Raw genomic sequence first — 26,289 nt, forward strand, 5'->3', positions numbered from 1 at the left:
GAGCAGTTAACACAGTGCCAAGCCCAGAGGAAGGGGTCAGTCAGTGATTGCCTCATTGTATACTGTGTTCATAACACGAGAAAGACACCATTGTCATTCTGTAAGTCATAGGCTTTGTTCTGGAGTTGGGTGGAACTTGAGTTTACGTCTCTGAACTTTACGTTTAGCCCTTTGTCTGCGGTGCATCTGCCATAAGGTCTTACTGCCTCACGAAGGTTTGTTTCCTTTGCCTTGTAGCGAGTGGTGGCATGGAGCTCAAAAGAATAAGAAGATAAGACCTAATCCTTATGACACCAAAGTGAAAAAAAAGTTACGCAAGTTGCAGCTCACGCCTGGCTTCCCTAACCCGGCCGTGGCAGACGCTTACCTCAAGCCTGTGGTGGATGAGTCCAAGGGGTCGTTTCTGTGGGGCAAACCCGATCTCGAGAAGATTAGAGAATATCCTTTCCCTTCCTCAAACCTCAGGAATATCAAGTCAAATATGTGTTTTGGTTTAAAACTTATGGGACATGAACTTGGATCCGTTTTTTTTTTTAAATATTCCGTCAGCTAAGATGCTCCTTTCTGTTCCTTTCTCTCTCTCCTTAATTTTTTTTTTGTGGTAAAATACACATAACATACAATTTACCATATGAACCATTTTAAACATACCATTCAGTGGTTATTAAATACATTCACATTGTTGTGTCACTGTCACCACCATTCATCCCCATATTCTTTTCATCTTGTGAAACTGAAACTCTATCCCTGTTAAACACTAACTCCCCCTTTCCCCTCCCCCAGCCCCTGGCCACCACCATTCTACTTTCTGTCCCTGTGATGTTGACTACTCTGACTATGTTCCTCATATAAGTGGAACCATACAGTTTAGGTCTTTTTGTGACTGGCTTACTTCATTTAGCATAATGTCTTCAAGTTTCATCCAAGTTGTAGCATGTGTCAGAATTTCCTTCCTTTTTAAGGCTGAATACTGTTCCATTGTATGTAATGTTGTATTTTGCTTATCCATTCATCTGTTGATGGACACTTGAGTTGCTTCCATGTTTTAGTTACTGTGAATCATCTTTTTAGTTTTAAAGAGAATCTTTATTTCAAGTAAGTAGTGATAAGCATTCATAGATACACTACATACTTAAGTATTCATTCTGAAAGAATAGAAAAGATTGTTAGTTTTATTTTTTCTATTACTGTTCCTTTCTGCATATTTAAATAATCATTTGGATAGATGTTTAAAAGTTTGCCATAGTATTACTCTAACTACATCTTTTCTCAAAGAAAAAAGAAATATATGTGATATCAGAAATTTGTTTTTATTCTAGATTAACCTTTTTTCATAGTCATGAGTCTTTGATGTCCTAAAATGAGAGTTGAATATCTTTTATCTTAGAGGATATTTATAAGAACATCATGCCAGATGATTATGTTGGAATAATTTGCTTTGTTATTCTTTTCTTTTATCATTTTAATCTTTATAAATAAGAAAATCTTTGGAGACATGGGGAATGGAATCAAGGGTGGCTTCTTTGGACCTTTTTATTTATCACTTGTTTAAATGTCTTTAAAAACATGTATGAGTCTTAACTGCCTGCATATTTTGTCAGCGGTATTTTGGCTGGAACAGGACGAAGACAGATGAATCTCTGTTTCCTGTATTAAAGCAACTGAATGTCCAGCAGGTAATCACGGCAGCTCTTTTCCTAAGTTCAGGATAGAGAGTAAAGTTAGGAAAGCTGTGAGGGCCAGCTGTTAAAGACTAGTTACTTTTATTTTAGAGCACGTAACATACATTTAAAAATTATTATACTTCAGTAAGAGAACAGAGGAAAACAAAACGGGAAAGCTGGACTTTGTCTTCATTTTCCACTTTCACTCTTAGGGCTGAACTTTGATATCCTTTTGTATTCACTCTGACTTTGAGAAAAACGATCTAATAATGGATTGCGTACTGAGGTGTTTATGGTTAAATATTTAACCCTTTTAGAGCTATTTTCATTTTTAAAAAGTTTAAGAAGTGCCCAGTCCAAAGCAGTTCTGATTATTAAGTGTCTTCAAGTACTAATATTCTTAAATTCTGTAAATGAATCATCAAAGGTACTAATTCAGTCATAGTGTACTGGCAGGAGAGGTGACCCTCAGTTCCCTTAGGTAGGTAACAGCATCTCGCTTTATCCCTGAGTGTGTTCCTGCCCACACAGAGACCTCCTCCCACCCCAGAGGCAGCCCACAAAACATACATACAGGGAAACCATTCAGTGGAATTCAGACCAGCTCCTGCAAGATACATGTTCAAGTTAAATCCTTTTCCATTAGATTGGGTTAATTTTGGAAAAACAAACAAACAAAAAACGGAGGTAGACCAGCTTTCCAGAAACTTTCGCGTTGTTTGATGACTTTCTGTACTGGAAACATTGTACGCCCACCGACAAGGAAAGCTAGTTGGCATAGTGACTGATTACTCCTTAATTTCAGATAAGTTTTATGGTAATACTATTCTCCCTTTTCATTGTAGACGTTAATATAAGTTTATCTCCCCAGAATTAGAAAGTGAAAAAAATGAATTAACTCATTGTTTGCTTCCTCTAATATGGATGTTAACATTTACGTCCATTTTCTCTTATTTTTCCCCTCCTTCCCACATATATTTATTATCAGACATAAGTGCAATTTGTTATAAATAAAGCCCCCATTCACTGGTGAAGGTAAGTTTTTTTTCTTTGTATTGCATGGCCTTCATTGTTTCAGATGGCCAGATTACATTTTGTCAGAGAGATTTAACTTGGTTCACTTCACTTAGTAGACCTTGAATTTTCAGGTTTTCGTATGTAATTCTGTGATGAACATCAGGCATGTGACTTTTCTCAAATGTAACTATTTTTAAAGAATGTCTTCCTGAAAGTGGATTTGCTGAACAGAAGTCAGGAATATTTCTTACGACTCCTAATATATAATACTGTGAAGTTTCTTCCTGAAGGTATCATATGATGACAATGTTTTTAAAAGAAGGGAAGAGTAGAATTTAGAAACAGACCCCATGAAGTTGTGTTGCTCTAAAAGAAGATGATATATTTGGCCCCTGAAAAATATTTAACTCTCTTTCAGTGCCGAGGAAGGGATTTCCTACTTGATATGTGGGCGGAGGGCTTAGTTGATGGAGGTGGTACATGTACTGCTTTAAGTACGATCTTGAAAGTAAAATTTGCTACCAGTCATTCATTTGGGGGAGATCGGCTTTTGAGAGAGAATGAATTAGTATTTTCTGAAAGAGTCATCCAATGCCAGTAATCAGGGTGGATTTCTTTGATTTGCTTTAGAAAGTTTACTTGCTTGTCTGAGTTATTATTATTTTATTTCATTTTTTTAGACGCAGCTCCGAATTGATTCTTTCTTTAGATTAGCTCAACAGGAGAAACAGGAGGCTAAGGGTATTAAGAGCCAGAGACTTAACAGAGCTGTGACATGTATGCTGAGAAAAGAAAGAGAAGAAGCAGCCAGTGAAATAGAAGCAGTTTCTGTTGCCATGGAGAAAGACTCTGAGTTCCTTGATAAGGCAGAAGGAAGAACCCAGAAGAGAGGCACAACAAATAGATGGAAAGAGTCATCCAGCCCGAAAAGAAAGAGGCTTTCGGATTCTAAACGGGGGCATGAATGTGGTGGGTTTTTGGGGGAGGCCTACCTCTCGCAGTCATCTGATGCCTCTTCAAGTGAGGATGAGGAATATTTCCCTGTAGCGAACATGCAAAGGGGAAAAGCAGCTGTAGAGTCAAGAGTCAGCTCTTCAGATGCACAGAGCACAGTGCAGCCTGCTCCCAGGAGAGACGGAGGTGCCACCACAAGCAGCTCCAGCGATGATGACAGAGAGAAGGCAGAGCCCGTCCTGGTGACCGCCAGGTCTGTGTTTGGGAAGAAAGAGGGGAAACGGAGAAGTACGAGAGGAAGGAAGAGGAGAATGTAAAGACACCTAAATACACATGTATTCTCTCTAACTGGGTACAGCTTAACATTTCGTCATGAATTTGTTGTGAGGAAATAATAAAATTCAGAGTATCTGCACAGTCTTTGTTGTGTGGTTTTTAAAAATGCGGACGTTAAACTCGACATTTATTTTTAAATATATTACCTTTTTCTAGTGTTTTCCACTTCATTGAATATTTCCTTGTATTTACAGGCTTTGTCTGTTCATGTTTCTATTATTATTTTTATTTTTATTTTTTTTGCGGTACGCGGGCCTCTCAGTGCTGTGGCCTCTCCCCTTGCGGAGCACGGGCTCTGGGCGCGCAGGCTCAGCGGCCATGGCTCACGGGCCCAGCCGCTCCGCGGCATGTGGGATCTTCCCGGACCGGGGCACGAACCCGCGTCCCCTGCATCGGCAGGCAGACTCTCAACCGCTGTGCCACCAGGGAAGCCTCATGTTTCTATTATTATACAACATCTGATGCTTTCTGACAACATTAAAAAGGGAAAAAGGATTTCTGTTGATCAGTACTCACTCAATGTGCTTTTCCTCTGACTTTCCGACCTAGACGAGAAGAAAATATATTTATATTCATCTTATTTATATAAATATATTTATATTCATTTATATTTACATTTCAGTCCAACTTCTCAAATACTTGGACTACAGCTGCTGCTTTTCTTTGCTCGTTATTTATTCCTTCCTAATTTGAAATGTCTTCTGCTTCAGTCTTCTCTGACAGCTTTCTACTAAAATCAACACTGACTTCCACATAAACTCAAGTCTTTTCTTAATGCTTCTTTTCTCTGGAGGTATTTAAAGCAGAACGCTTTTGGGGAAGGGTTGGGGAGAGAGACATTAACTTTTTCTTGTTATTCTCATTTCTCAAAGCTCTTATAATTGGGAGTTTTCTGCATATGTGTTTGTAGGTAGAAAAGCAGTAGTTTTTCTAAAATTTAATTTTGTTGCCTTTCATAGGTAATTGACATTTGTCCTGCACTGCAGTAGCTGGGGTGAAGGCTAAGCTGCTGTAGCAAAGAGATGTTCACATGCAGTGGCCTAAACGCTGGAACGTTACCTCTCAGTCAACAGTCTGGCCAGTCTGAGCTGGTAAGGCAGTTGTGCACCTTGATGTCATTCAGGGTCCCAGGTTCAGCCATCCCCTAGGCTGCTGTACTGCTTCAGTGGTCTATACCGGGTCACGGCTACATCTGCGTTTCAACCTGCTGGAAGAGGAAAGAACCAGAGTCCTTGGGTGAGCCGAATGTCTTATGTTAAAGATGACTAGAAAAATCATTTCTGCTCCCATCCTGTTGAACTGAACTGACCATATACTAGGAGCACTCAGAAAAGTAATCTCTACATGGGCTGTGTATCCAGAAAGAGAGGAAAAATAGATATTCGGATCCGTTAATAGAAGACCTAGATGTGTTTGCAAAAAAGCCTGTTTACTCGTCTGTACGCTAATAAAGATAGAAGTCTGGAAAAAAATCATTAGTAGCTTATGCCATAAATACAGTATTTACAGAACAGTTTGATAGTATACCTTTTTTTTCTCTTAACCCTGCAACCAAGGTATATCCTTTTAGAAGGGAAGAAACAAGTTTACAGATGTTAACTGACTTTACCAAATTCACCCAACTAGTAGGAAACAATTGTGACCTGAACTCTAATCTTCTAATTCAAAATTCAGTGTGCTTATATTACCTAGAAAATAGGTTGCCTGTTAAAGACAAACAGCAGCAAAGCAAATGTATCATTATTCAAAGTAAGTGGGACACCTGCAACTTACTTAGGATGGTGACCATCATATACTTTTTCTAATTATCTTTCAGCTTATTAATTTTTTCTTTTGCTTTCTTTATATTTGCTGTTATATTCATCTGTGGAGCTCTTTATTTCATTTATTCTATTTTCAGTTCTATTTGACTTACAGATTCCAGTTCTTGTGTAATTCTTGTCATCTATTTTTTATAATATCTTAATCACAATTACTTTAAAGTCTGTGTCAAAAAGCTCCAATATCTGGGTTACGTGTGGGTTTGTTTCCTAGTAGTAGACTAGTAAATTTTGAATGAATGCTGGACGTTACGTATAGAAGATTGTGGATCTTGTGCATCTTCCTCTGGAGAGGATTCCAGAAGGTATTCTGGCAGGCAGCAGAGGGGAACGTTATTTTACTTCAATCAGGACCGAGTGGATGCAAGGCTAGTCTTTGTAAGACTCCATCTCCTAGTTTCCTCCCATTCCTAAAAAGTAGTTTTCCAGGGATACTAGCTGCTGGGGTGTTTCTCTCGTCTTTTGAGCTTTGCTCTGTTTTTAGCCACATTATGCTTGGAAAATTAGCATCTTGCCCTAAACATCTTACTGTGCAAATACCTTGAATGAAAAGTCAGTGCTGAGTGTCAGGCTTACTTCTCCGTCCCTTCTTTCTGGGATCTTGGGCTCCCAATTCCTGGCAGCCTCGCCAGCTGCAAACACTATTCCCTTGTCTCCCTAGTTCCCTTGTCTCCCTAGCTAAAGCTCTGCTGGTGTCCTTTCTTGTGTTCCTCTCTTGGGCTTCTCAGCCCCTTTACACCAATAATCAGCAAAAGCATGGAATTCTTGGCTGCCTTGGAAGCTGTCTGATGCCTTGTAACAGGTGTGTGTGTGTGTGTGTGTGTAAAATGTGCTTTTCTAGTTATACTGGGAGGCAGAAGTCTCTGTGTACTTCTTTTTAACCATTCAATGAAACAAATAATCATTGCCATCATGTCGGTTTAGATGATTCATTTAGATATTCTGCCTCTTAGGGAATCCAGCACTGAGGTTTCTTGATCTTTTAAATAACTTGTGGGAGGAGACAGGTGGTTTTTATGTTCCAAATAATTCTTGTTTTAAAAAGACCCCAAAAAGGCAGTGTGTCCTCTGCCCAGAATTAGCTGCCTATGAATAATTGTTTTCATCATTTAGGATTTTGCAGTTTCCAGGATGTTTTTTACCTACCATATTCATTTCACAAATAGATATTATGTACCTTTTATGTCTCTGCTTTATAGATGAGGAAGCCAAGAAACACACTGAGTCAATGCCTAAAAATCACAAGCTAATTATTGACAGGAATGACTAAAATCAGGCTCCCAGACCACTAGTCCTGTCCGATACATTAACGTGACCTCCGTCCATCGTGGTATGTGAAGTATTTCTTAGAAGCTGTACCCACACTCCTAAGTTTAACTTTACAATATTGCTCGATTTCATTACCTGTAATAACTTCTTATTCAGGCTATTTTCAGTGATGGGGGAATTAATTTGTACTCTGAGATGCAGCCCTAAACGCACACGAGCAGGTGCACAGGCGACATACACCCTCAGCCTTCCTATTCACTCTGAGTAGGAAGGAACTGTGGAAATATAATTCCTGCGTCCAGATCACTGCTGCACACACACTCTCAAACATTCTGGTGTGGTTGTCTGATTCTAAAAATAGTGTTTGCACCCAGACACATGACCTGAAAAACACATGGCCTCCGTTTCACAGGACGTCATAGCTGTGGACTCTTAAATAACTCCTGGCATCAAAGTTAAAAATAATCGCTTTGCCCCGATAGCCTTCACTCACTTGCAGGAATGTTTTTACTTACCTGTTGGCTCTTGCTCTGTTCACGAGACACTCACGTGGAATGTGCCTACTTACATTTTTCAACCCCCTTATTTATGGGCGTTCCAACCTCACTGCTGTATGATCAGAGGCTGTGAAGCTGCAGCTGTCAGGATTAGTTCTCTGTGAGGACTCGCTGCCAGTGTGTACAGTAGTAAACTGCGTGCTTTGGTGCTCGCCTTTCAGGCACCATCAGAGGTCTCATCAGCAAAGCAAAAGTTGTGGATGATACTTTTTAACCTTCTAGAAACTCAGCTAACTCATATATATAGGTATGTCCAGACTTAACATTTAATGAATGTTGACCTTCAGGTAGGCATGTGTCATAAAGACTGCTTTCTTTAATGGAAGAGAAACTAAATTGGGAACAAAATGGGTGACCACTTGGGCTACTGTTTAGCCATGTAACCTTTGATTTTTCTCATTTGTAAACTGTAGGGAAAATAATTTGTCTCCTAATTTACTGAGCATATTGTAAAGAAAAACGTGTTGATTATGAAATGTGTTTTGGGAGCCTTAGAAGAAAGGAATGAATATAAATTCATGGTAGTACAGTGATTATTAAATGATTCAAAACCTGATACCTAGAACGTCAAATTGTTGTTTTCCAAAGTTGGAATTACAGCTTGTTTAAGCTTATTCACATGATATGCTCTGCTTGAGAGGCATAAAATACTTGAATTTCTTTAATTTTAAATGTGTTTGCTGAGATTGTATGGATTTCTCTTTAAAGAAGCTACTTAAAAAAACCATCTGGTGGTTGGGCTCTTTGCCCCTGGGTACATGCTGATGACCACGGATGAGAGGGACTCTGCATCTATTACTATGTAGGAAGCTTTGTTTTAGATTAATGCTATGGTTTTCACTACACTGAATGAAACCCATTGTCTCCCAATGTTTTAATCGCCTCTTAAGTTTTAGGATCGCTCTCTGACTAGTCAGTATAAAGATGATGCCCTGCTTCATGATAGCTGAGGTGGTCTCTGGTGAAGAACGTGTTTTCTTTTTCCAGGAGCTTCTAAAATTTCTGACCCTGAATTTTGGTTGTACTAGATAGATTGCATTTCAGTGCACTCTTTTTAAAATCATGATTTATTAATAAGATATTTTAATACAATTTTCTCTGCTGTATTTGATGTTAAACTTTAGTAGGTAAATATGAAAGCACTTAACACGCATTTTGAATTAATTATTACCATTTGATATTTTAATGTATTATTTGCCTAGTTTTCAAGAAATGATCAAGAAAGCATCAATATATAGCCATCCCTTAGTTCATCGCTTAATGGATCTCAAAGCTCAAAAAGGTAAATTATTTTATGTTTCTTTATGTAATTTGGCCAATTCTAAGAAGAGAAACAAAAGAATGTAAATGTTTACCGTTGCAGTGTTCGCTGATGTCATAAAGAGAGCTAGGACTTTTATCAATTGCATATTATATCTTATATGCATACTATATAATAAGCCATATTATATCTTGGCTTGTGTTTGCTAACCTGTAATTATCTCTAATAATGTTTAATGTCCCCTGCTATACCTGTGGGCCTGATGATATGTTAGAGATAATTTTGACAGATAATAAATCAAATATATAGACTTGCTAGGTATTTAGAGTTTTTTTTTTTTTTAATCTGGAAAAGTGGAATACATTTTTCCCCAAGTGCTGTACACTAAATATATGATTGTGATTTTGTGGTTATTTCTTTTCAGATAGGAAGATTGCAAGAGAGATAAAATAGTTTTATGTAAAACTAAAGATTTTTTACAAATGCTTCCATGAAAAATGATTTTAGGCTATAAAATATTTCTAGACTGTGCTTATGGTCCCTCTGATGTATTAATTAGAGGCAAATAATAATGTATTTTGACCTCTTGTGGTAAGGAGAATTTAAGGTTGAATTCTACCACCAGTGGAATTATTTGGAATTGACCCACTGTTTTTAACATCATCCTAAACATCAAGTATGACTTTGCATAGATTACGTAATATATCCCCACTGTCTTGAGATTAAAAAGTGCAGACATATGCTCTTGACATAGACTAGAAGAATTATTACCATGGTTTTGTAGAACAGTTGTAGTACAAATTTAATTATCCTGGCTTCTTTCTCTTTCTCCTTTACACTGTGGATATTTTCTAAGGACTAGAGTCCTGTTTTCTTCGCCTTTTTTAGGCATACCAGGTGGCCTCTACCTAGGTGAGCGTGTCTTTAAGCCAAGAGAGCTGGGTGTATGCCCAGTGTTGGCAGCCTATGTAGCTTAAACATGTACGGTTTTGCTGTAGTAATTTTTGCAAATCTAAACATTTAAAGTCATAATCACTTAGAGAATCCAGCCATTTAGATGATTTGAATGAAGATGCAGTTTCTCTGCAGTTTATGAATAAAATGTCATCATTATCATTACCATAATGCTTGGTTTCAACTTTGCATATGATAATTCGGCAAATTACAAAGGCCATGGAAGAAGTTCAAGGTAAGGTGGAGACAGAACTAACAAGAAAATAGTTTACAACATGAACAGACACAGCCCATAATCACCTACATTGTCAGCTGAAGCTTTAAAAATACATTCATAGGCACAGTGCTAAGGGGATGAAGCGTGTGCCACTGGGACAGAGTCAGATTGCATTTTGTTGGAAAGGCTCCCACTAACCAGTAGAACACTCAGTTCTCAAGTACTGTAGGGTAGTGACTTTTCCTGTCCTAACTGTTTATACTTAGTCATCTTGTGCTTGGAAAGGATGGAGCAAACCCACAGCCCCGTTCTTGTATTTCAACACTGGCCTGAAGATCCAAAGAATTATAGGATGTCACTTAGTTATGCACAGGTTAAAGTTAGGACTGTAGTGGATGCTAAAAATTCCTCTGTCTATGGTTTCTAATGTTGCATTATAATCTAAACTGTCTAAAACCTCATCCACGTTAACTATTCCGAATCTCTTAGGTTGCCTACTCTTGCCAACGGTGGCTCTCCGGCTGTTAGCACAAGTAGCAGTGTGTTATAAAGGACACTCCTCAGGGTCTGCAGCCTTGGAACAGGTTCGTACTAACCAGAGGCGCAGTGATTCCCATGCAGTGATTCCCAGATCTGTCCTTCCAGCTGCTTACTTGACGTCCTCCGTTCTGCCTTGTGTTAGTTCCGTTCCTTCAGGAAGCAGATGCCAGAATGGGATTTAACATGCGCGAGATTTATTGGAGGAAATGTCTGTGGAGGGTAAAGGAGGAAGGAGCAGAAGAAGGCCGGGAGAGCCTTCGCATCACTGCAGGTCCAGGTGAGCAGAGGCTGCATCACAGCTCTGAGAAGGTCTTGGGCAGGCCCACAGGGAGTCACCCCACAGAAGCTGCCCCCTGGACGAGCATCCTTTGCAGCGGGAGAGGGGCCGGCTTCGGGGCAGCCCGGGGGAAGCCTGGCCTCCGAGGAGCCAGGTGAACCTGCTGCAGCACGTTCTCTTAATCCAAGCAGCACACCTCTGTAGCCAGCGTGCCAGATGGCAGATCCAGATGCATTAAAAAATAATTTTGCTTTGGCAGGTTTGCCCCTCCGCCTGTATTTTCTCTCTCAGTTTATGGCAACGTCATTTCTCCAGCTACCCCGAAACCTGGAATCATGCCAGTCTTTCCCCTTTCCCCACACCCGTCACCATCACATCCCGTTGATCTTTACCTCCTAATATGTTTCTGTACCCCTCACCCCCTGTTTGCAGCATCATCTTGCTTATTTCTTCTCTTGACTGTTGTAACTGCCTTCTAACTGGCCTCCCCAACCCTGGGCTGGCTCCCTTTCTTTATCCACAGATACATGATCTTTTTAAAAATTAACATCTTGTCACATTCTCCTCCTCCCTAAAATTCTTCAGTGCCTCAGTGTTTCCTATAGGATAAAATCGAGACTTCTTAGCATGACACACAGTGTTTTATCTCATGCTATGACCACCACTTATCCTATATTCGAGTTCTCAGAGTTTCCCAAATTGGAAAATTGGTCAAGAGTCTTTTGCCAGTGGGCTTCTGCACATGTAGATGCCTACGTACAGCATATCTTGCCTTCTCTTATCTGACTTACAAACCTATAGTCATCAAGGCTCAGGTCATTTTTTGCTGAGCTCTCTGAGGCATGGAGCTTTCTCTTTCTGTTTTTGAGTTAACTAGTTAAGTCTCTATTCGACCACTTATATGTTGCTCTATCTTTGTATTCACAGTGCCCGTGTACTCAGTAAATGAGGGAACGAATGAATTAGCTATAACTGAGGCCTAATGGCTGGACTTAAAATCTGCTCACTAGGGATGATCTTGTATTTCCAGCCACTAGTCAGTTGACTCTTTTCAGGACCAGGTACAATGTATTACTTAGGGATAGCACTAAGTCTTTCACAAGGATCTTCATAAATCTTTACAGAGTTGGATTAATGGAAAATATGGCCTTTATAAGCAACATTGCCTCAACAGAAGAAGAAGGAAGTTTGAGTAATTCTTAAGTTTGCTGCTTAAGAAACATACCAAACTAGAGTCTTGAGTTAATATATTAATATACTAGTTGGAGTACTATAGCCGCATAATTACTAATGTGAAAATCATCCATCGACATGTTTTACATGTTTAAAAAGTAACCTGAATAAGTATCTGCTAGATAAGACTAATAAATGTCCCACGTGTTGAATAAAAATAACTCAAACATGATTATCTGCCTCAGATATCTTCAAAACTCAGGGCTGAATGTCAAGTTTGAACGTCACTTATTGCCCTCGACAGGGCATCTGCCACTGCCTCAAGAGCTCACAAATTCACGCTTGGCTCCCAGACCCAGGGCTGCTGCCTCACTTCAGACTCTTGCATCTTTTGTCTAGATTATTGCGTCTTCCCATTAGCTTCTAACGTAGCCTCAGCTGCTGCTGCCAGAAGTCAATTCTCAAATACCAATTTTGATTGTGTCAGTTCTTGTCCTAATGATTTTTATTGGCTCCTGTTCACCTTGTAGAAGAAAGGTCAACATTGCCCACAGGTCTGATCCCAGCCTGCTTTCTTCAGGCTTATTTTCTGCACCAGCTTGTACACCAGCTCCCCGGTCCTTCCAGGCTCTCAAGCTGGCCTCCACACCCTGGCAGTGTTGTGTCTCCCTTGACCTTGCTTCCTTCCTTTTCTGCCTGGCAGCCTTCCCCTTCCCTCCACCTCAACTCAAATGTCTCCTCCTTGAGGCTGCTTCTCCTGATTTGACCAAGCAGTGGTGCTTCCCATAGCACCTCAGAAATATTTCTTTTATTCTACTTATCACACTTCATTGACATCTGTTTAATTGTCTCTCCCCGGTATGATCCCAGCAGTAGGCTCTGAGTACAACTAGATTTGGTTCTGTTTTTTCCCACTTGCATCCTGAGCAGTGTCAGTAAAAAAATGAATTTTCTTTCTTTGGTAATTGTAGCTATCATTTGAGCCACGTGATGAAAGTTACAGCTTCTTTTTATTCTTGAAAGTACATGGACATCCAGACAAAAAACATTTGTGAAAATGTCTCAAGAATTAGTTTCAACATAAGGGCCCGAGACCTTGACATTGCTGAGGCATTCAGAATTGTAGCTTTCAGGTTTACCTGTGACCATTCACTAATCTGAAAATACCTTTATCATCTTTAAAAAAAATTCTCTAGGTATTTCTAAGAAGCACATGACATTCATATTTGAATAGAAGATTCGATTGAATGACAGTGTCTTTCATTTCGTTGAGGGGTTTTTACTTTAAATTTCACAGACAGTTTTCTGTGACAGCCCTCAAATGGAAGCTTGAATTCACTTGTCATAGCTATTAAAGAATTTTTTTTCTTTTCATCTATTTCTGTGATTTGACCCTTCCATTTATTATTGCTGTTATTGACCTTAAAAGTATAAAAGAGAAGAATACAGACAGAGCCTCTATTTTTGAAGGCTTCTTACAATCCAGCCTTGGAAATCAATTCACTGTCAAATTTTCCTCTTAAGAAAAATATCATCATGAAGGGCAGAATCTTGCTAATTTTTACTTCATACTTGAAACCCCTTTAATTCTCTGGCGAACAAGAGCACCTGGTAGATTTTATTCACTATCAGCAAAGATTTAATAGCAGGAAAATGGTGTTAAGCCTTTTTATGTATAAAAAAGCATTAAAATAGATAAGCCTAAGAGAGCAACATAAATGTAATACTTTCTTGATTATGTTTTATTTACAATCTGTTTTAATATTTGTGTTCAATATTAAATTCATTAATAAAATAATACTCTAAGATTCTAGTAGATAGCTCTTATCTAATGGTAGATATCAGAAGTTTTCTGATTTTCATGCCGGGAAACCAAATCCAACATTTTGTGTAACATTTCCTCGTTTTAGTTATTTATCCTGAAGCCTAAGTACTAGATAACAAGCAGAGAATATGTATGGAAAAATTATTCTTCAGAAGTGTAAACCAGAATTCCGTTGTGTGATAATGCTGTTAATTTTGGGGGAAAGTTGCTGTTCAAATCTTACCTAAAAACCAAAGAGTATCCACTCATTCATTAACCTTCTCAAGATTCAATCCCATAATCAACAAATAACTAAGCATGCACTTCGAGGGGCCCACTCTTTGTGTATTATGTTTGGAGTATAGATGTCCCCCTGTTATTACAACAAGGTGACATTAGGGACACCTTTGTAATAGTGCAGCTCTTCGCGTTAGATTCCTGTCCAATGGTTCTTGTCATCAACCTTGAAATGGGTGGTGATATTGCTAAAACACTAAACTTGTCTTTTGATTTAAATGAATAACTATGGTTAAAATTGTTACCTCAGGGAGTTGCCTGGCGGTCCGGTGGTTAGGAGTCGGTGCTTTCACTGCGGTGGGCTGGGGTTCAATCCCTGGTCGGGGAATTAAGACCCTGCAAGCTGCAAGGCACAGCCAAAAAAAAATTCTTACCTCAAAATCTTTAAATAGAAGTTAATGCTGAAAAACAGCAAAGTTTTAAGATGGACATAATTGTTCATGTGTGTACATTTGCTTTTAAAATCCAATGTATTACATCTAGACAAATTATTTCAAGTAGCCAAGTTCAGTATATTTTGGTTTCCTGCTATAAATTATGCTATTTTTTATGAGTGTCTCTTCTTACAGAATGAGTGGTAGTTACATAGTCTTTAAATGCCAAAGAGAATACTAAAACACTGTCAGTTAAATTTTCTTCAGCTTGATGATGTTTTCTAAAGGATATGTGGTCATCCTAGGTGTATGACTAATTTCAAATGACCATGTACGATGGATAGAATTGTGTTCTTTTAGAGTGTATGTGCAATTAATAGTGGTTACTGTTGTTTCATGAAATCTCTTAGAAGATTATTTTGGAGGGGTGTAAGTCATTTTTGATTATGTAATATATTCACATATATATTTTTAATCTCATTTCTATATAGAAGTAAAGATGTCATTCATTAAAAAAAATGACTAGCTCTGTTTATTTAGAAAGATAGTGAAAAAACAGGAATTATTTGTTATTACACTGTAGTTGTTGGGACAGCAGCACTGATCTGGTCAACTAACCTTTAAAAGAAAGTGCAAAGTCGGAGATGTCAGTGTGGTAGCTGTAGATATTCACTGGCAAAGTTTTTAGAACAATGATTGGAACTTTAGGAGACGCTCCTGGGATTTAGTGTACTCTAACATCTATTAATCCCTGATACGTTAGGTGACTTTTCAAAGAGGTGCTGCATTTACAAGGGGTTTGCAAGGAGACCCAAGAGGGCACATTCAGCTGAAGGTCAAGGAAGCAATTAATGTTCTCTGCTTTTCCCTAAAGAACTTCCAGAGCAAAAGCTGCCCCTCCACCCCCCATCTTAGCAAGGCAAGTGAATCTAGTGAAGTGAAAGTTAAAGTTCAAATACAACATATTACCAATATTATTTGGTTCTTAGAGCTCTTCCTGTGAATGTGAATACAGGCCGTGGTTTAAGGAGAAATATAGTGAAATATATTAGAAGAGGTGACTCATGCTGAAGACTATCCGTTTTTCATCTCTTTGTTTTCTCTGCATCTCTGCCAAAGGTCAGTGTTTGTGGTGGTGATAGAGTGGGTGGTAGAGGGGGGCCCCTCTGTGGCACACAGTGAGATTAGAGTCCTTTGGAGAATGCTTGGTTCTGTCTGGATCCTAGACAGGGCTCTGTGAAGGGATCACAGAATTTAGGACCGGAAATCATCTTGGCTGAATGTCCCTGCTGGATTATGGCCACTGAAGGAATTTTCCAACAAGGGCAAACTTAATTTACCTCCATCTTTCCACTATATTCCTCGAATGCTAGGAAATGATGTTATTGGAGCTCATAGGACAGTTTGACAACTACATCTTCCCTTAGGACTCAGAGACTCAAGACCCCTCACTCCCATTCTTGCCTCAGTGCCGTGGAGAGATTGGAAAGTCTCTTGAGGCCTTCACTTACTTTCATGGCGCATGTTCATCATCTCAGAAAGACCCCACTGTTGTATGTATATCTCTCTGTATTTTGTCTCATTCATCCATTCATCTATTCTTCTTTTACGCATTTCCTACTTCCTTTCCTTTTCCACCTCCCTCCTGGCAACCATTCTAGTGTGTTTGATATGCATCTTTGATAAATATATTCACGCATATCCATTTAAGGACTTGTGTAAAAATTTGGGGGTGGGGGCAGGATTGCTGGATTGTAGGACATTATACAAAATGTCCTACAAAATACCTTAGATTAACAAAATACCTTAGATTGCTCTCCAGAATGACTGCAACATTCTGTATTCTCACCAGTGGTACCTGAGGTTCTGCCATCCCCACAAGCCCCCTATCACTCAGCACTGTCCAGCTTCTAATTTTTGTTAAGTTTAATGAGTATAAGAGATACCTTGTTTTAATTTGTCTATATCTGAGTTGGAACATTTCCATGTTGCTTTGTGGCTTTTTTGGTTTCGTCTTCTGTAATCTGCCAGTTTATCTCCTTTGCTTATTTTTCATTGTGGTTACTATCTTTCTCCTTGTCAATTTGGAGGTTATACAGATTTCTTGTATATTCGAGATATTATCTCTTTTCAGTCTTAGACATTGTAGAAGATCTTTTCTCATCTGTCATCTTTTAATCTCATCCACACTTTTAATCTTCATTCACAGAATAGAAATCTTCACTTTTGATATAAGAATATTCATCACTTTTGGGTATTGTGGATTTTAAGAAGGTTCTCTCCTCCCTACTTTCACAAAGATATCATCTTATACTATTAAATTTTTTTTTCCTCTTACATTTGGTCTTTAATCCCTCTGGAATCTGCCTTTATAAAAGATTTTACGTAGAGATCCAGTTTTATTTTTCTCCATATAATGTGGCAGCTAACCCACCCCCTCTATCTACATGGGTTTGTCTCTGAGATCCCTATTTTGCCCACTGGTCCATTTATTTATCTCTTGCACCAATACCATACTGTTTTTGTTACTATGGCTTTGTGGTATACCTAAATATCTAATAAAGCAGATATTCTCCTACCTCTTATTCTTCTTTTACAAAGTTAACTCTTTATGGATGTTTATTCTTCCACTTAAGTTTTGGAGTGAGTATATCAAGTTTCTTAAAAAAGCTAACTGGAATTATGATTGATATTGTATTGAATATATATGACATTTTTATAGTATAAGTCACCCCATTTGTGTATAGAGCCTCTCTCCATTTATTCATATCATCTTCTGTATCTTGTACTAAAAAATATTTCAAAACAGCAAGTATGAATTTGGGACTGCTGAATGTAATTTCAGCCTTGAGGTGTGTACAAGAATTTTGAAAGACATGTTTAGAATGGCAGACATTTAACATATCATCTAGATGTAAGCAATGATTCTATTCTACTTGAAAATAAAGGACTGCAGCCCTAGATACTCTTATTGGTTAAGTTCTCTCTGAGGCAGGGCTTTGCCCAGCTCAGCCTACCTCATGAAGGGAGGTGGGAAGGGGGTATCAGCACATGAGGGCTGGCATTTTAAGGCACAGCTACCCCTCACACTAGGAAAAACCGTGGTCCAATCCACATTTTAAGCTGCTAATCAGATGAATGGCTTCTCCTGTCTTGCAAGGAGAAGCTAGTAAGGGACTAGAAAAGGAGGAAGACATGGGGAAATGTGCCAGAGTGTTCTAACGTATGACCTCATCTGTTTCCTGGATTATTCCCCAACTAGGGCTGTTCAAAGATGCCTCTTCATCTTTAAGCTCCCAGTCCCTTCTTTGGAGTAACAGTCTTACTTTCTCAGTTCACAGTGATGTCACCATTCTGCGGTAAATACCTCTAATCTATAATTTATCCTCCATGTATAGATACATAGACTCCACATCACATTGTTACCATTTTCTTAAATTTTTTTGTGTGTGTGAGAGAACATTTAAGATCTACTCTTTTAGCAAATTTCAAGTATACAGCACATTATTATTAACTGTAGTCATGGTGCTATACATTAGATCTCCAGCACTTATTCATCTTACAAACTTTGTACCCTTTGACCTACATCGCCACGTTTCCCCCACCCCCTGCCCCTGGTAACCACCATTCTACTCACTGCTTCTACAAGTAACTATAGAATTTTCAATCAAGTACCACACAATCCAATATTTTTGTTTATGTGGTGATCTTGTTTTATCATTTAGTTTCATGACCAAAATATAATAAGTTACAATTACAATAATTATAATAATTTATTGAACTCTATGTAATAAAGTGCTAAGCACATTACATACATCATCTCATTTAAATCTTCCAACACTATTTGATGTAGGTTCTTTTATCTTTCACATTTTACAAACAGGGAAATGGAGGCTTAGAGAGAGATGTGTATCTTGCTCCATAACTAGTTTTTTTTTTTTGCGGTACGCGGGCCTCTCCCTTTGCGGAGCACAGGCTCCGGACGTGCTGGCTCAGCGGCCATGGCTCACGGGCCTAGCCGCTCCGCGGCATGTGGGATCTTCTCAGACCAGGGCACGAACCCGTGTCCCCTGCATTGGCAGGCGGACTCTCAACCACTGCGCCACCAGGGAAGCCCCATAACTAGTTTCTGAATTCTTAGAGACAACTGGATTTTTAAAAATTATATCATAGCTTTTTAATAGTGCAGAGAGTGGCTTTAGAGCAACCAAATGGAGCTCAAATTTTGGCTCCTTCATTTACAATTTGCATGAGCTTGGTCAAGCTGACAAAGCCCTCTGAGTCTTAGTTTCATTATCTGTAAAAGTGCAAATAATAATGCCTACCTCACAAGTTGTTGCAAAAATTACGAGAAATATTATATACATATTTACTGTGGTCTGGCCTGTGAAGTATGTGCTCAGTAATTGGTGGTTGATGTTGCTTATGAAACATACGTGATATTGTGGATGTTAAGATGCCATGAGTTGTCACCAAATAATAATATAAAATAAGTAATAATAAAATAATACAAGGGTATATTGTTGGGTGGTATCAAATGTCTTTTGTCTGGGTAAAGGCAGGTCATAAAAGATCTGCTACTATTCCATTATTCAAATAACTGGCATCGCACTGTGTAGCCAATACGAATAGTTGAGATCTTAGATTCCATCACCAATCTTTCTTTCGCTCTGTGAATAGATTGGTAGCCTTTAAGATACATTGCTTTTTAAAAAAGTATATCAGTTATTGTTTATTTCACATAGCATCGCAGAAATGTCTAATGGTGATTTCAACCTCAGTGAAATTCAGAAGGATGTTGCTATCCTGATGTATGAAATATTAGCTTCTGTTGAGTTATTTTCAAATAGCTTACCTTACTATTATTATGTTGCACCTAAAATCAGTGCCTATTCAAAAGCAACTGAGCATAAGTAGAGATGCTGCACCTCCATCAGGTTCTCCTTCGCTGTGGTTTAGTACCACAACCACTGCCTTGTGTTTTTTTCCCCTCCTTTCAGAGAACAGAGAAGCCGATGATGACAGGAAAGTGGTTGCAGAGATCATGCGGAGGTGTTTTGTTCCAACTTTAGTAACAGCCATCTCCTGGGAGGGATTTCATTTCGTTGGTCATGAGATTCGGATTACTGAAGCCATGGATTGTTACGGTGCTATTGTTTGGCCATCGGTATGAATTCATACAAAGTTTGCTGCATTTCAATGAGTTCTCATCCAATGTTGTTCGTTATTATATACTGTTTGGAAGGAGAAAGGAGGCTCCATGGTTCTCTTTTGTGACCTCAAACAACACTAAAATTTAGAAATCACGAAATAGGGAAGATGCTTTTACCAATGAATTCTATTTCTGATTTGTAGCGTTAATAAAGAGTGTTGTTTACACCTTCAGTTTTTTGTGACTCTAAGTCACAGAAGTTTAGAATAGTAAACATTTTAATTTCCCATTTAACTGGTTCCATTTGAGTTAAACAATTATAATGAAATCCATTTCAGTCTCAACACGCAGAATATTCTAAAAGACCACCACTTATTTATCAATTGTCCTGTGAAGGGTGCAGACCCCCTCCCCACACTGTCTGCCTCAATCCCAAACACACACTTCTTTTTTTTTTTCTTTTATAAATTTATTTATTTTTGGCTGCGTTGGGTCTTTGTTGCTGTGCGCAGGCTTTCTCTAGTTGTGGTGAGCGGGGGCTACTCTTTGTTGCCGTGCATGGGCTTCTCATTGTGGTGGCTTCTCTTGTTGCAGAGCATGGGCTCTAGGCATGCGGGCTTCAGTAGTTGCGGCACGTGGGCTCAGTGGTTGTGGCTCACGGGCTCTAGAGCGCAGGCTCAGTAGTTGTGGCGCATGGGCTTAGTTGTTCCGCGGCATGTGGGATCTTCCCGGACCAGGGCTTGAACCTGTGTCCCCTGCATTGGCAGGCGGATTCTTAACCACTGCACCACCAGGGAAACCCCACACACTTCTTTAAAATGACTGTTATTATTAGAAGTTGCTTCTTTTAAGGATAATCAAGCCTAAGTAACTGAACTCTATATTCTTAGTTCTCTTTTCTCCCCAACAATCCCCAAGGACTTTTCCTATCCTAAGTGTTGAACCTATTGAAGGATGTACTTCTGTGGATAATTTTCTGTAGTGATGTGTATGGATGCACACATGCACTCACATGGGCTCACATACGTATCATAGCGTTCGTGGGGTATTTATCTAATAGAGTTTAATTTTACTTTCTGTGATTACTTGCCAAGCACTACTTTTTTCTTTTTTTGAATTTTCATAGGCCCTTGTTCTATGCTATTTTCTGGAAACAAATGTAAAGCAGTATAACCTGGTTGACAAAAATGTGATTGAAATTGGAGCTGGAACAGGGTTAGTCTCCATCGTGGCGAGTTTACTTGGTAAGCAGTTGTTTTTGATTGAGTGGGATCAGCGAATTCCATTATCCTGTATCATTAGTTGCTTTTACTATCCAGTTTACTATGACCTGGGCCTATTTTTAACCCCTTAATTTGTTGAATGGGCTTTATCAGGAAACTGATGTTAAAGTCACCCATTTGGTTTTCTGGGAAGCTGGATTTTTATCCTGGCTGACTGGGATGTGCACCCCAGCATCCTGACTGCTGGAGGACGTGTGAAATACTAGGCATAAGCAGAGCTGACTATGCGGACTCAGACGATCTTTATTTAAATTTTAGCCCCATTTCAGCATTGCCATGTAGTTGTATATTCCTTTTGGGTTTTGAAGTCCTATGCTTTTATGAAAAAGCATCTGTTAGAATAGAGAAAGAGTATGAGAAATCACGTCTGCTTCTAAGTTTAGGCGTTTGTCCATCAATTTTCTCGGTTATTTCCATTTTTCTTTTGCAATCCCTTGTTCTTTCACCAGCATCTTCTTTTCCAACTAAATGTGTGATTGTCTATATGTATGCCTGAGCCTGCTTCAGTTCAGTCTTTTTTGTTGCTGTTATCTATTTCATGGCCTTAATTTAGCTGCCTTCTCTGACATGTGCTGCCCACATCTGTCCTGATTTCCTTCATCCTCAGAAGTGCACACCTGCCACTCTAAACTCTTGAGAGGAATTCAAGATTTAGCAGTTTACAACTTTCTAAACACTGGGGAAATATAAGACCCTTGAAGTCCCCTCCAAATATAATTTTCAGATTGCTCTGTCTTGATATTGCTTTCTAAAGTCACCATTCCGTTTAGTATGGACAGCGTCAGAGGCACATTGGATTTATTCCTGAAGGCTTCCTCATTTTAGAGCAGAATTTGTGTTTTGGGAAGTCGTTCATTCATAATTAAAAAATATTTTTTTATTGGAGTATAATTGCTTTACAGTGTGTTAGTTTCTGCTGTACAACAAAGTGAATCAGCTGTATGTATACATATATCTTCTCCCTCTTGGACCTCCCTGCCCCCCATCCCACCCATCTAGGTCATCACAGAGCACTGAGCTGAGCTCCCTGTGCGATAGTGCAGGTTCCCACTATTTATTTTACACATGGTAGTGTATTTATGTCAAACCTAATCCCCAAATTCATCCCACCCTGCCCTTCCCCACTGTGTCCACATGTCTGTTCTCTACGTCTGTGTCTCTATTCCTGCCCTGGAACTAGGTTCACCTGTACCGTTTTTCTAGATTCCACATACATGTGTTAATATACGGTATTTGTTTTTCCCTTTCTTGCTTACTTCACTCTGTATGACAGACTCTAGGTCCATTCACATCTCTACAAATGACCCGGTTTCATTCCTTTTTATGGCTGAGTAATATTACATTGTACATATGTACCACATCTTCTTTATCCATTCATCTGTCAGTGGACACCTAGGTTGCTATCATGACCTGGCTATTGTAAATGGTGCTGCGATGAACATTGGGGTGCATGTGTCTTTTTTTTTTTTTTTTATGCGTTACGCGGGCCTCTCACTGCTGTGGCCCCTCCCGTTGCGGAGGACAGGCTCCGGACGCGCAGGCCCAGCGGCCATGGCTCACGGGCCCAGCTGCTCCGCGGCATGTGGGATCCTCCCAGACCGGGGCACGAACCCGTGTCCCCTGCATCGGCAGGCAGACTCTCAACCACTGCGCCACCAGGGAAGCCCCCATGTGTCTTTTTGAATTATGGTTTGATCCTTTTGGTCTGCTCCTATAACTTGAAATAAATATCAAAAGTTGGAAACTTTGTTTAGTCAGTGATGATATTTACCTCTCTAGACACAAAGATCTTAATAGTCAGATAGTTTCTATTCCTATGGGCAGGGTCAGGGGACAGAGGGGGTCCTTCCTTATCTTGGGATTTTAAAAAGATTTGTGAAAAATGATAGACCCACCCACCCCACTAGAATGTAGAGATTCATATCTCTGTGATTCTACCAATGAAATGCTTATTTTCCTCCCATTTTAATATGTTCCAGAAAATACAGTCAGTGGCCAGAGAAACTTGCCATCTTGGGTGAAGAATGGGCTCTAAACCGGTCTGGGCTGAACTAGACTTCCCTTCCATTTCTTCTTTCATGTCTGATGATGTAGAATCAGCCAATCCTAGGCTTATTTACACATTGTTTTCAGGCTCCGCTACTGCTCAAAGTTCACTTTAAGGGCCAAATTTTATTGGTTTTTGCTTTCTGATTTCTTCCTGACAATGACCACCAGTATTCACTTTTACCTTGGGGATTGTTTATCTCTTCTTCATCTGAGCATTCTGTCCTGTGTCTATGATCTTTGGTTGTATGAGCACTATATGTGGGCATGAACATGGGTGTCCTGATACTTTCCATGTAATGACATTGAAAAGTCTTCTCTCCTCCCTCCATTTCTCACACTTGAGCACTTCCTGGTCAACGATACGATGCCCAGTGTTATATACACCCGTTTGGTCTCACGTGGCTGGGGCTCAGACTTCTTTTAGTGAAGAACCCTTTCATCTTTCAATTGTGACATCTGATTGTTCCAATGAGGGTACCAAATACTTTGAATTTCCCTTTCTCTTGATTTTTTAAGTAGATAAATAGAAAATAACAGCAACAATAACAAAACAAGACAGACAAAAAACCAGGAGAACAGAAAAATGCAGCAGAGTGCAGAAGTGCCTGGGGGAATCTAATTGTTTTTAAGGAGAGGCATAAAGGTGCCTTAGCATCCATTTTGAAGGGATTTCCCTCCTGTGTGTACTGACCAGTCCTTGACATGAGGTTAGCATTTGTGCAGAATTGCAAAGTGCATGGTGGCTTGAAACCTAATTGCTTTACCTTATCCCATGAAGGTTACTTTTCCTACTGTCCTTTGTTTCCCAGGTGCACACGTGACTGCCACAGATTTACCTGAGTTACTTGGAAACCTGCAATGTAATATTTCCCAAAACACCAAAATGAAATGTAAGCATTTGCCTCAGGTTAAAGAGCTCTCCTGGGGTGTAGCTTTAGACAAGAACTTTCCCAAGGCTTCCAGCAACTTTGACTACATCCTGGCGGCCGATGTTGTCTATGCTCATCCATTTCTGGAAGAACTCCTCATTACCTTTGACCATCTGTGCAAAGAAACCACCGTCATCCTCTGGGTCATGAAATTCAGGTTGGAGAAGGAAAATAAATTTGTAGATAGATTTAAGGAGTTGTTTAACCTGGAGGAGATTTCCAGTTTCCCTAGCCTGAATATTAAGTTGTATAAAGCTATGAAGAAAAATTGGAGGAGTGCATGATATCCTCAGAGGAGGACTTGGAAAGGGAAAGCAATTTCTAGTGATTATTATTGCTTTAACAAAGAACCTGGATGATCTGATATAGCTGACTTTCCCAAGGGGACACACACACACACACACACACACACACACACACACACACGTGCACACGCACCTTGCCCCAGACAGGGATTTTCCCAGATATAGCACACAGGTGTATAGGATGGCAAAGCCATTCTGTGTGGTAATTGGTTAGGACAATGTCTGCTTTCCTTATCTTTCTATAGTACCATTTATAATTATTATCATCTTAATAAATGGTGCAATTATTGTAAATGTATAACTGTAGAATGATGGTTTTTAATAATAGTATGTCTAAAATGTTTTAAACATAAGCTTATGTGATTCTCTCTTTAGAAATAATGAAACGGACTATAGTGGGCTCTACAAATAAATCTGACTAGGCAGACAGAGAAGGTAATGCTCAATGTTAGATTATTGTGGCTTCATTAGTGCCAGCTTATTGGTGGTCTGTCTTCTCTGCTTGGCAGGGTGGGTCTCCAGCACACCCTCTGAAATCAGTCAAGCTGGTGGATTCGAGGTTACAGGCAAGGACATTTCACTCCAGTAAATGAAAAATGAATGGAAGAAAACATAAAATCAGTTGAGATTTTGGAGGAGCCATTGTTTTACTTTTAGGCCAAGTACAGTTATTCTGCATCACAGAAAGAGAAATAAATATAAAAACTTTTCATGTGTATAAAAATACACATGAAAAGATTTCAGTCTCTAATCTCAAATAACCAGACATATGGCTGGTTTTAAAGTTTAAAGCTCTTCTGATAAACATATAGAGACCTAGATATTTGAAATCCAATGTGCTTTTTTTTTTTCCACAAGGACCTTAGAGATTAGAATAAAGTATGAAGTAAGTAAAGTCAGTGCAAGAAGAGCAAAATATTAGGATTTTGTACCACGCAAGAAGTCTAGCGGTTGGTAACTCTTCCGGGTTCTCGGTGATGTTGGCTAGGCAGGCTCTGTGCCCTCGGGGTGGTACTTGCCCAGCCCTTTCTGCTTTGCTGGAAGTTCTCAGTCTACTCAGGGTTGAACAGAGCTGAAAAGTTTATTTCCTAGGACTCTGACCTTAAGCCAGGATGCAAATGTACTCTCAGTGGGTTTTTTGGTATGCACGGTTCCTGGGGTCATCTCTCAATAATTACCAGTATTTATACGCCCCTTTATAGTTTTCACAGCCTGCTGTGTACATAAAGTCAACTAATCCTCACAACCATTCTAAGAGTCTATGTAATATCAGTATACCCACTGCACAGGTAAAGGAGCCGAGGCCACCAGGGGTGGAGCCACACAGCTGCAGAGTGGCAGCGCTAGGCACTCAGGCCCAGGTCTGAGTCCAGAGCCCGTGTTTTGTTTTTTTTTTAACCATTGCTCTGCCTTTATGTATTTAAAACAGTAATTTTCCAACTCTTTTGTAAGTGAGTGAAGTCATTTCTTTCAAGTGAAATCAGTACCTGGAAAGGTAAGCAAATGCATCAGGAGAAGATGAGAATCTTTTTCTCTGGTGTCAGGGAGGCTTATTTAGAAGGTGACATTTAAGCGAAGCTGGAAGGAGGTGAGGGAAGCAGCAGTGCAGGTATCTGGGGAGGTGTGTCCCAGGCAGAAGGAACATCTCTGCCAGGACCTTAAAGCCGGAGCCCACCGGTCCTCAGGAGGAAACATCGGAGGCCAGTGAGCTCGGAGCAGGGCGAGCGGGGAGGCTAGGAAGCTTCAGCATCCGCGGCGGGACGGGGCCTTCGTGGCAGGCTGGGTTCTCCGGAAGCAGGCCAGGAGGAGGCATTTGATGTGCAGGCCATTTTTAGGGAGTGTCGTGGGGATCAAGACCTGTGGAAGGGGCAGAAGGAAGCGGGGCAAAAGTGGAGCTGCCGTGCACGGCCTCAGCCGACCCACCCCCATGGGGCTCTGGACCTGGGTGCGGGGACGGGGGGCGCTGAGGCTGCTGAGCCTTGATAACCCGTGTCGCTCAGTCACCGGACGCGGGTGGCCCGGGAAGGCTGTGACCTTGGGCGAGGTGACTTACGCCG

At 39.8% G+C, this 26,289-nt stretch overlaps 2 protein-coding genes across 3 annotated transcripts in view; both read left to right on the plus strand.

Annotated features, from left to right (window-relative positions):
- The window catches only part of ERCC5 (ERCC excision repair 5, endonuclease), a 30,168-nt gene extending 26,116 nt beyond the window's left edge, over nt 1-4,052 (plus strand). For both annotated transcript variants that reach the window (XM_032610874.1, XM_032610875.1), the window contains 3 exons: nt 238-438; nt 1,592-1,676; nt 3,362-4,052. In XM_032610874.1, the coding sequence (XP_032466765.1) occupies nt 238-438; nt 1,592-1,676; nt 3,362-3,952 (877 nt within the window). In that variant the 3' untranslated portion in view covers nt 3,953-4,052. The remainder of the gene's footprint in view (nt 1-237; nt 439-1,591; nt 1,677-3,361) is intronic.
- Nucleotides 4,053-8,870: 4,818 nt separating this feature from the next.
- LOC116743208 (protein-lysine methyltransferase METTL21E) lies at nt 8,871-24,426 on the plus strand. The gene is made up of 4 exons (XM_032611537.1): nt 8,871-8,899; nt 19,515-19,681; nt 20,793-20,910; nt 23,808-24,426. The coding sequence occupies exons 1-4, from the start codon at nt 8,878-8,880 to the stop codon at nt 24,209-24,211; spliced, it is 711 nt and encodes a 236-aa protein (XP_032467428.1). The 5' UTR covers nt 8,871-8,877; the 3' UTR covers nt 24,212-24,426.
- The last annotated feature ends 1,863 nt before the right edge of the window (nt 24,427-26,289 follow it).

Source organism: Phocoena sinus, chromosome 18, assembly GCF_008692025.1.
Source record: "Phocoena sinus isolate mPhoSin1 chromosome 18, mPhoSin1.pri, whole genome shotgun sequence".
NCBI classification, from domain to species: Eukaryota; Metazoa; Chordata; class Mammalia; order Artiodactyla; family Phocoenidae; genus Phocoena; species Phocoena sinus.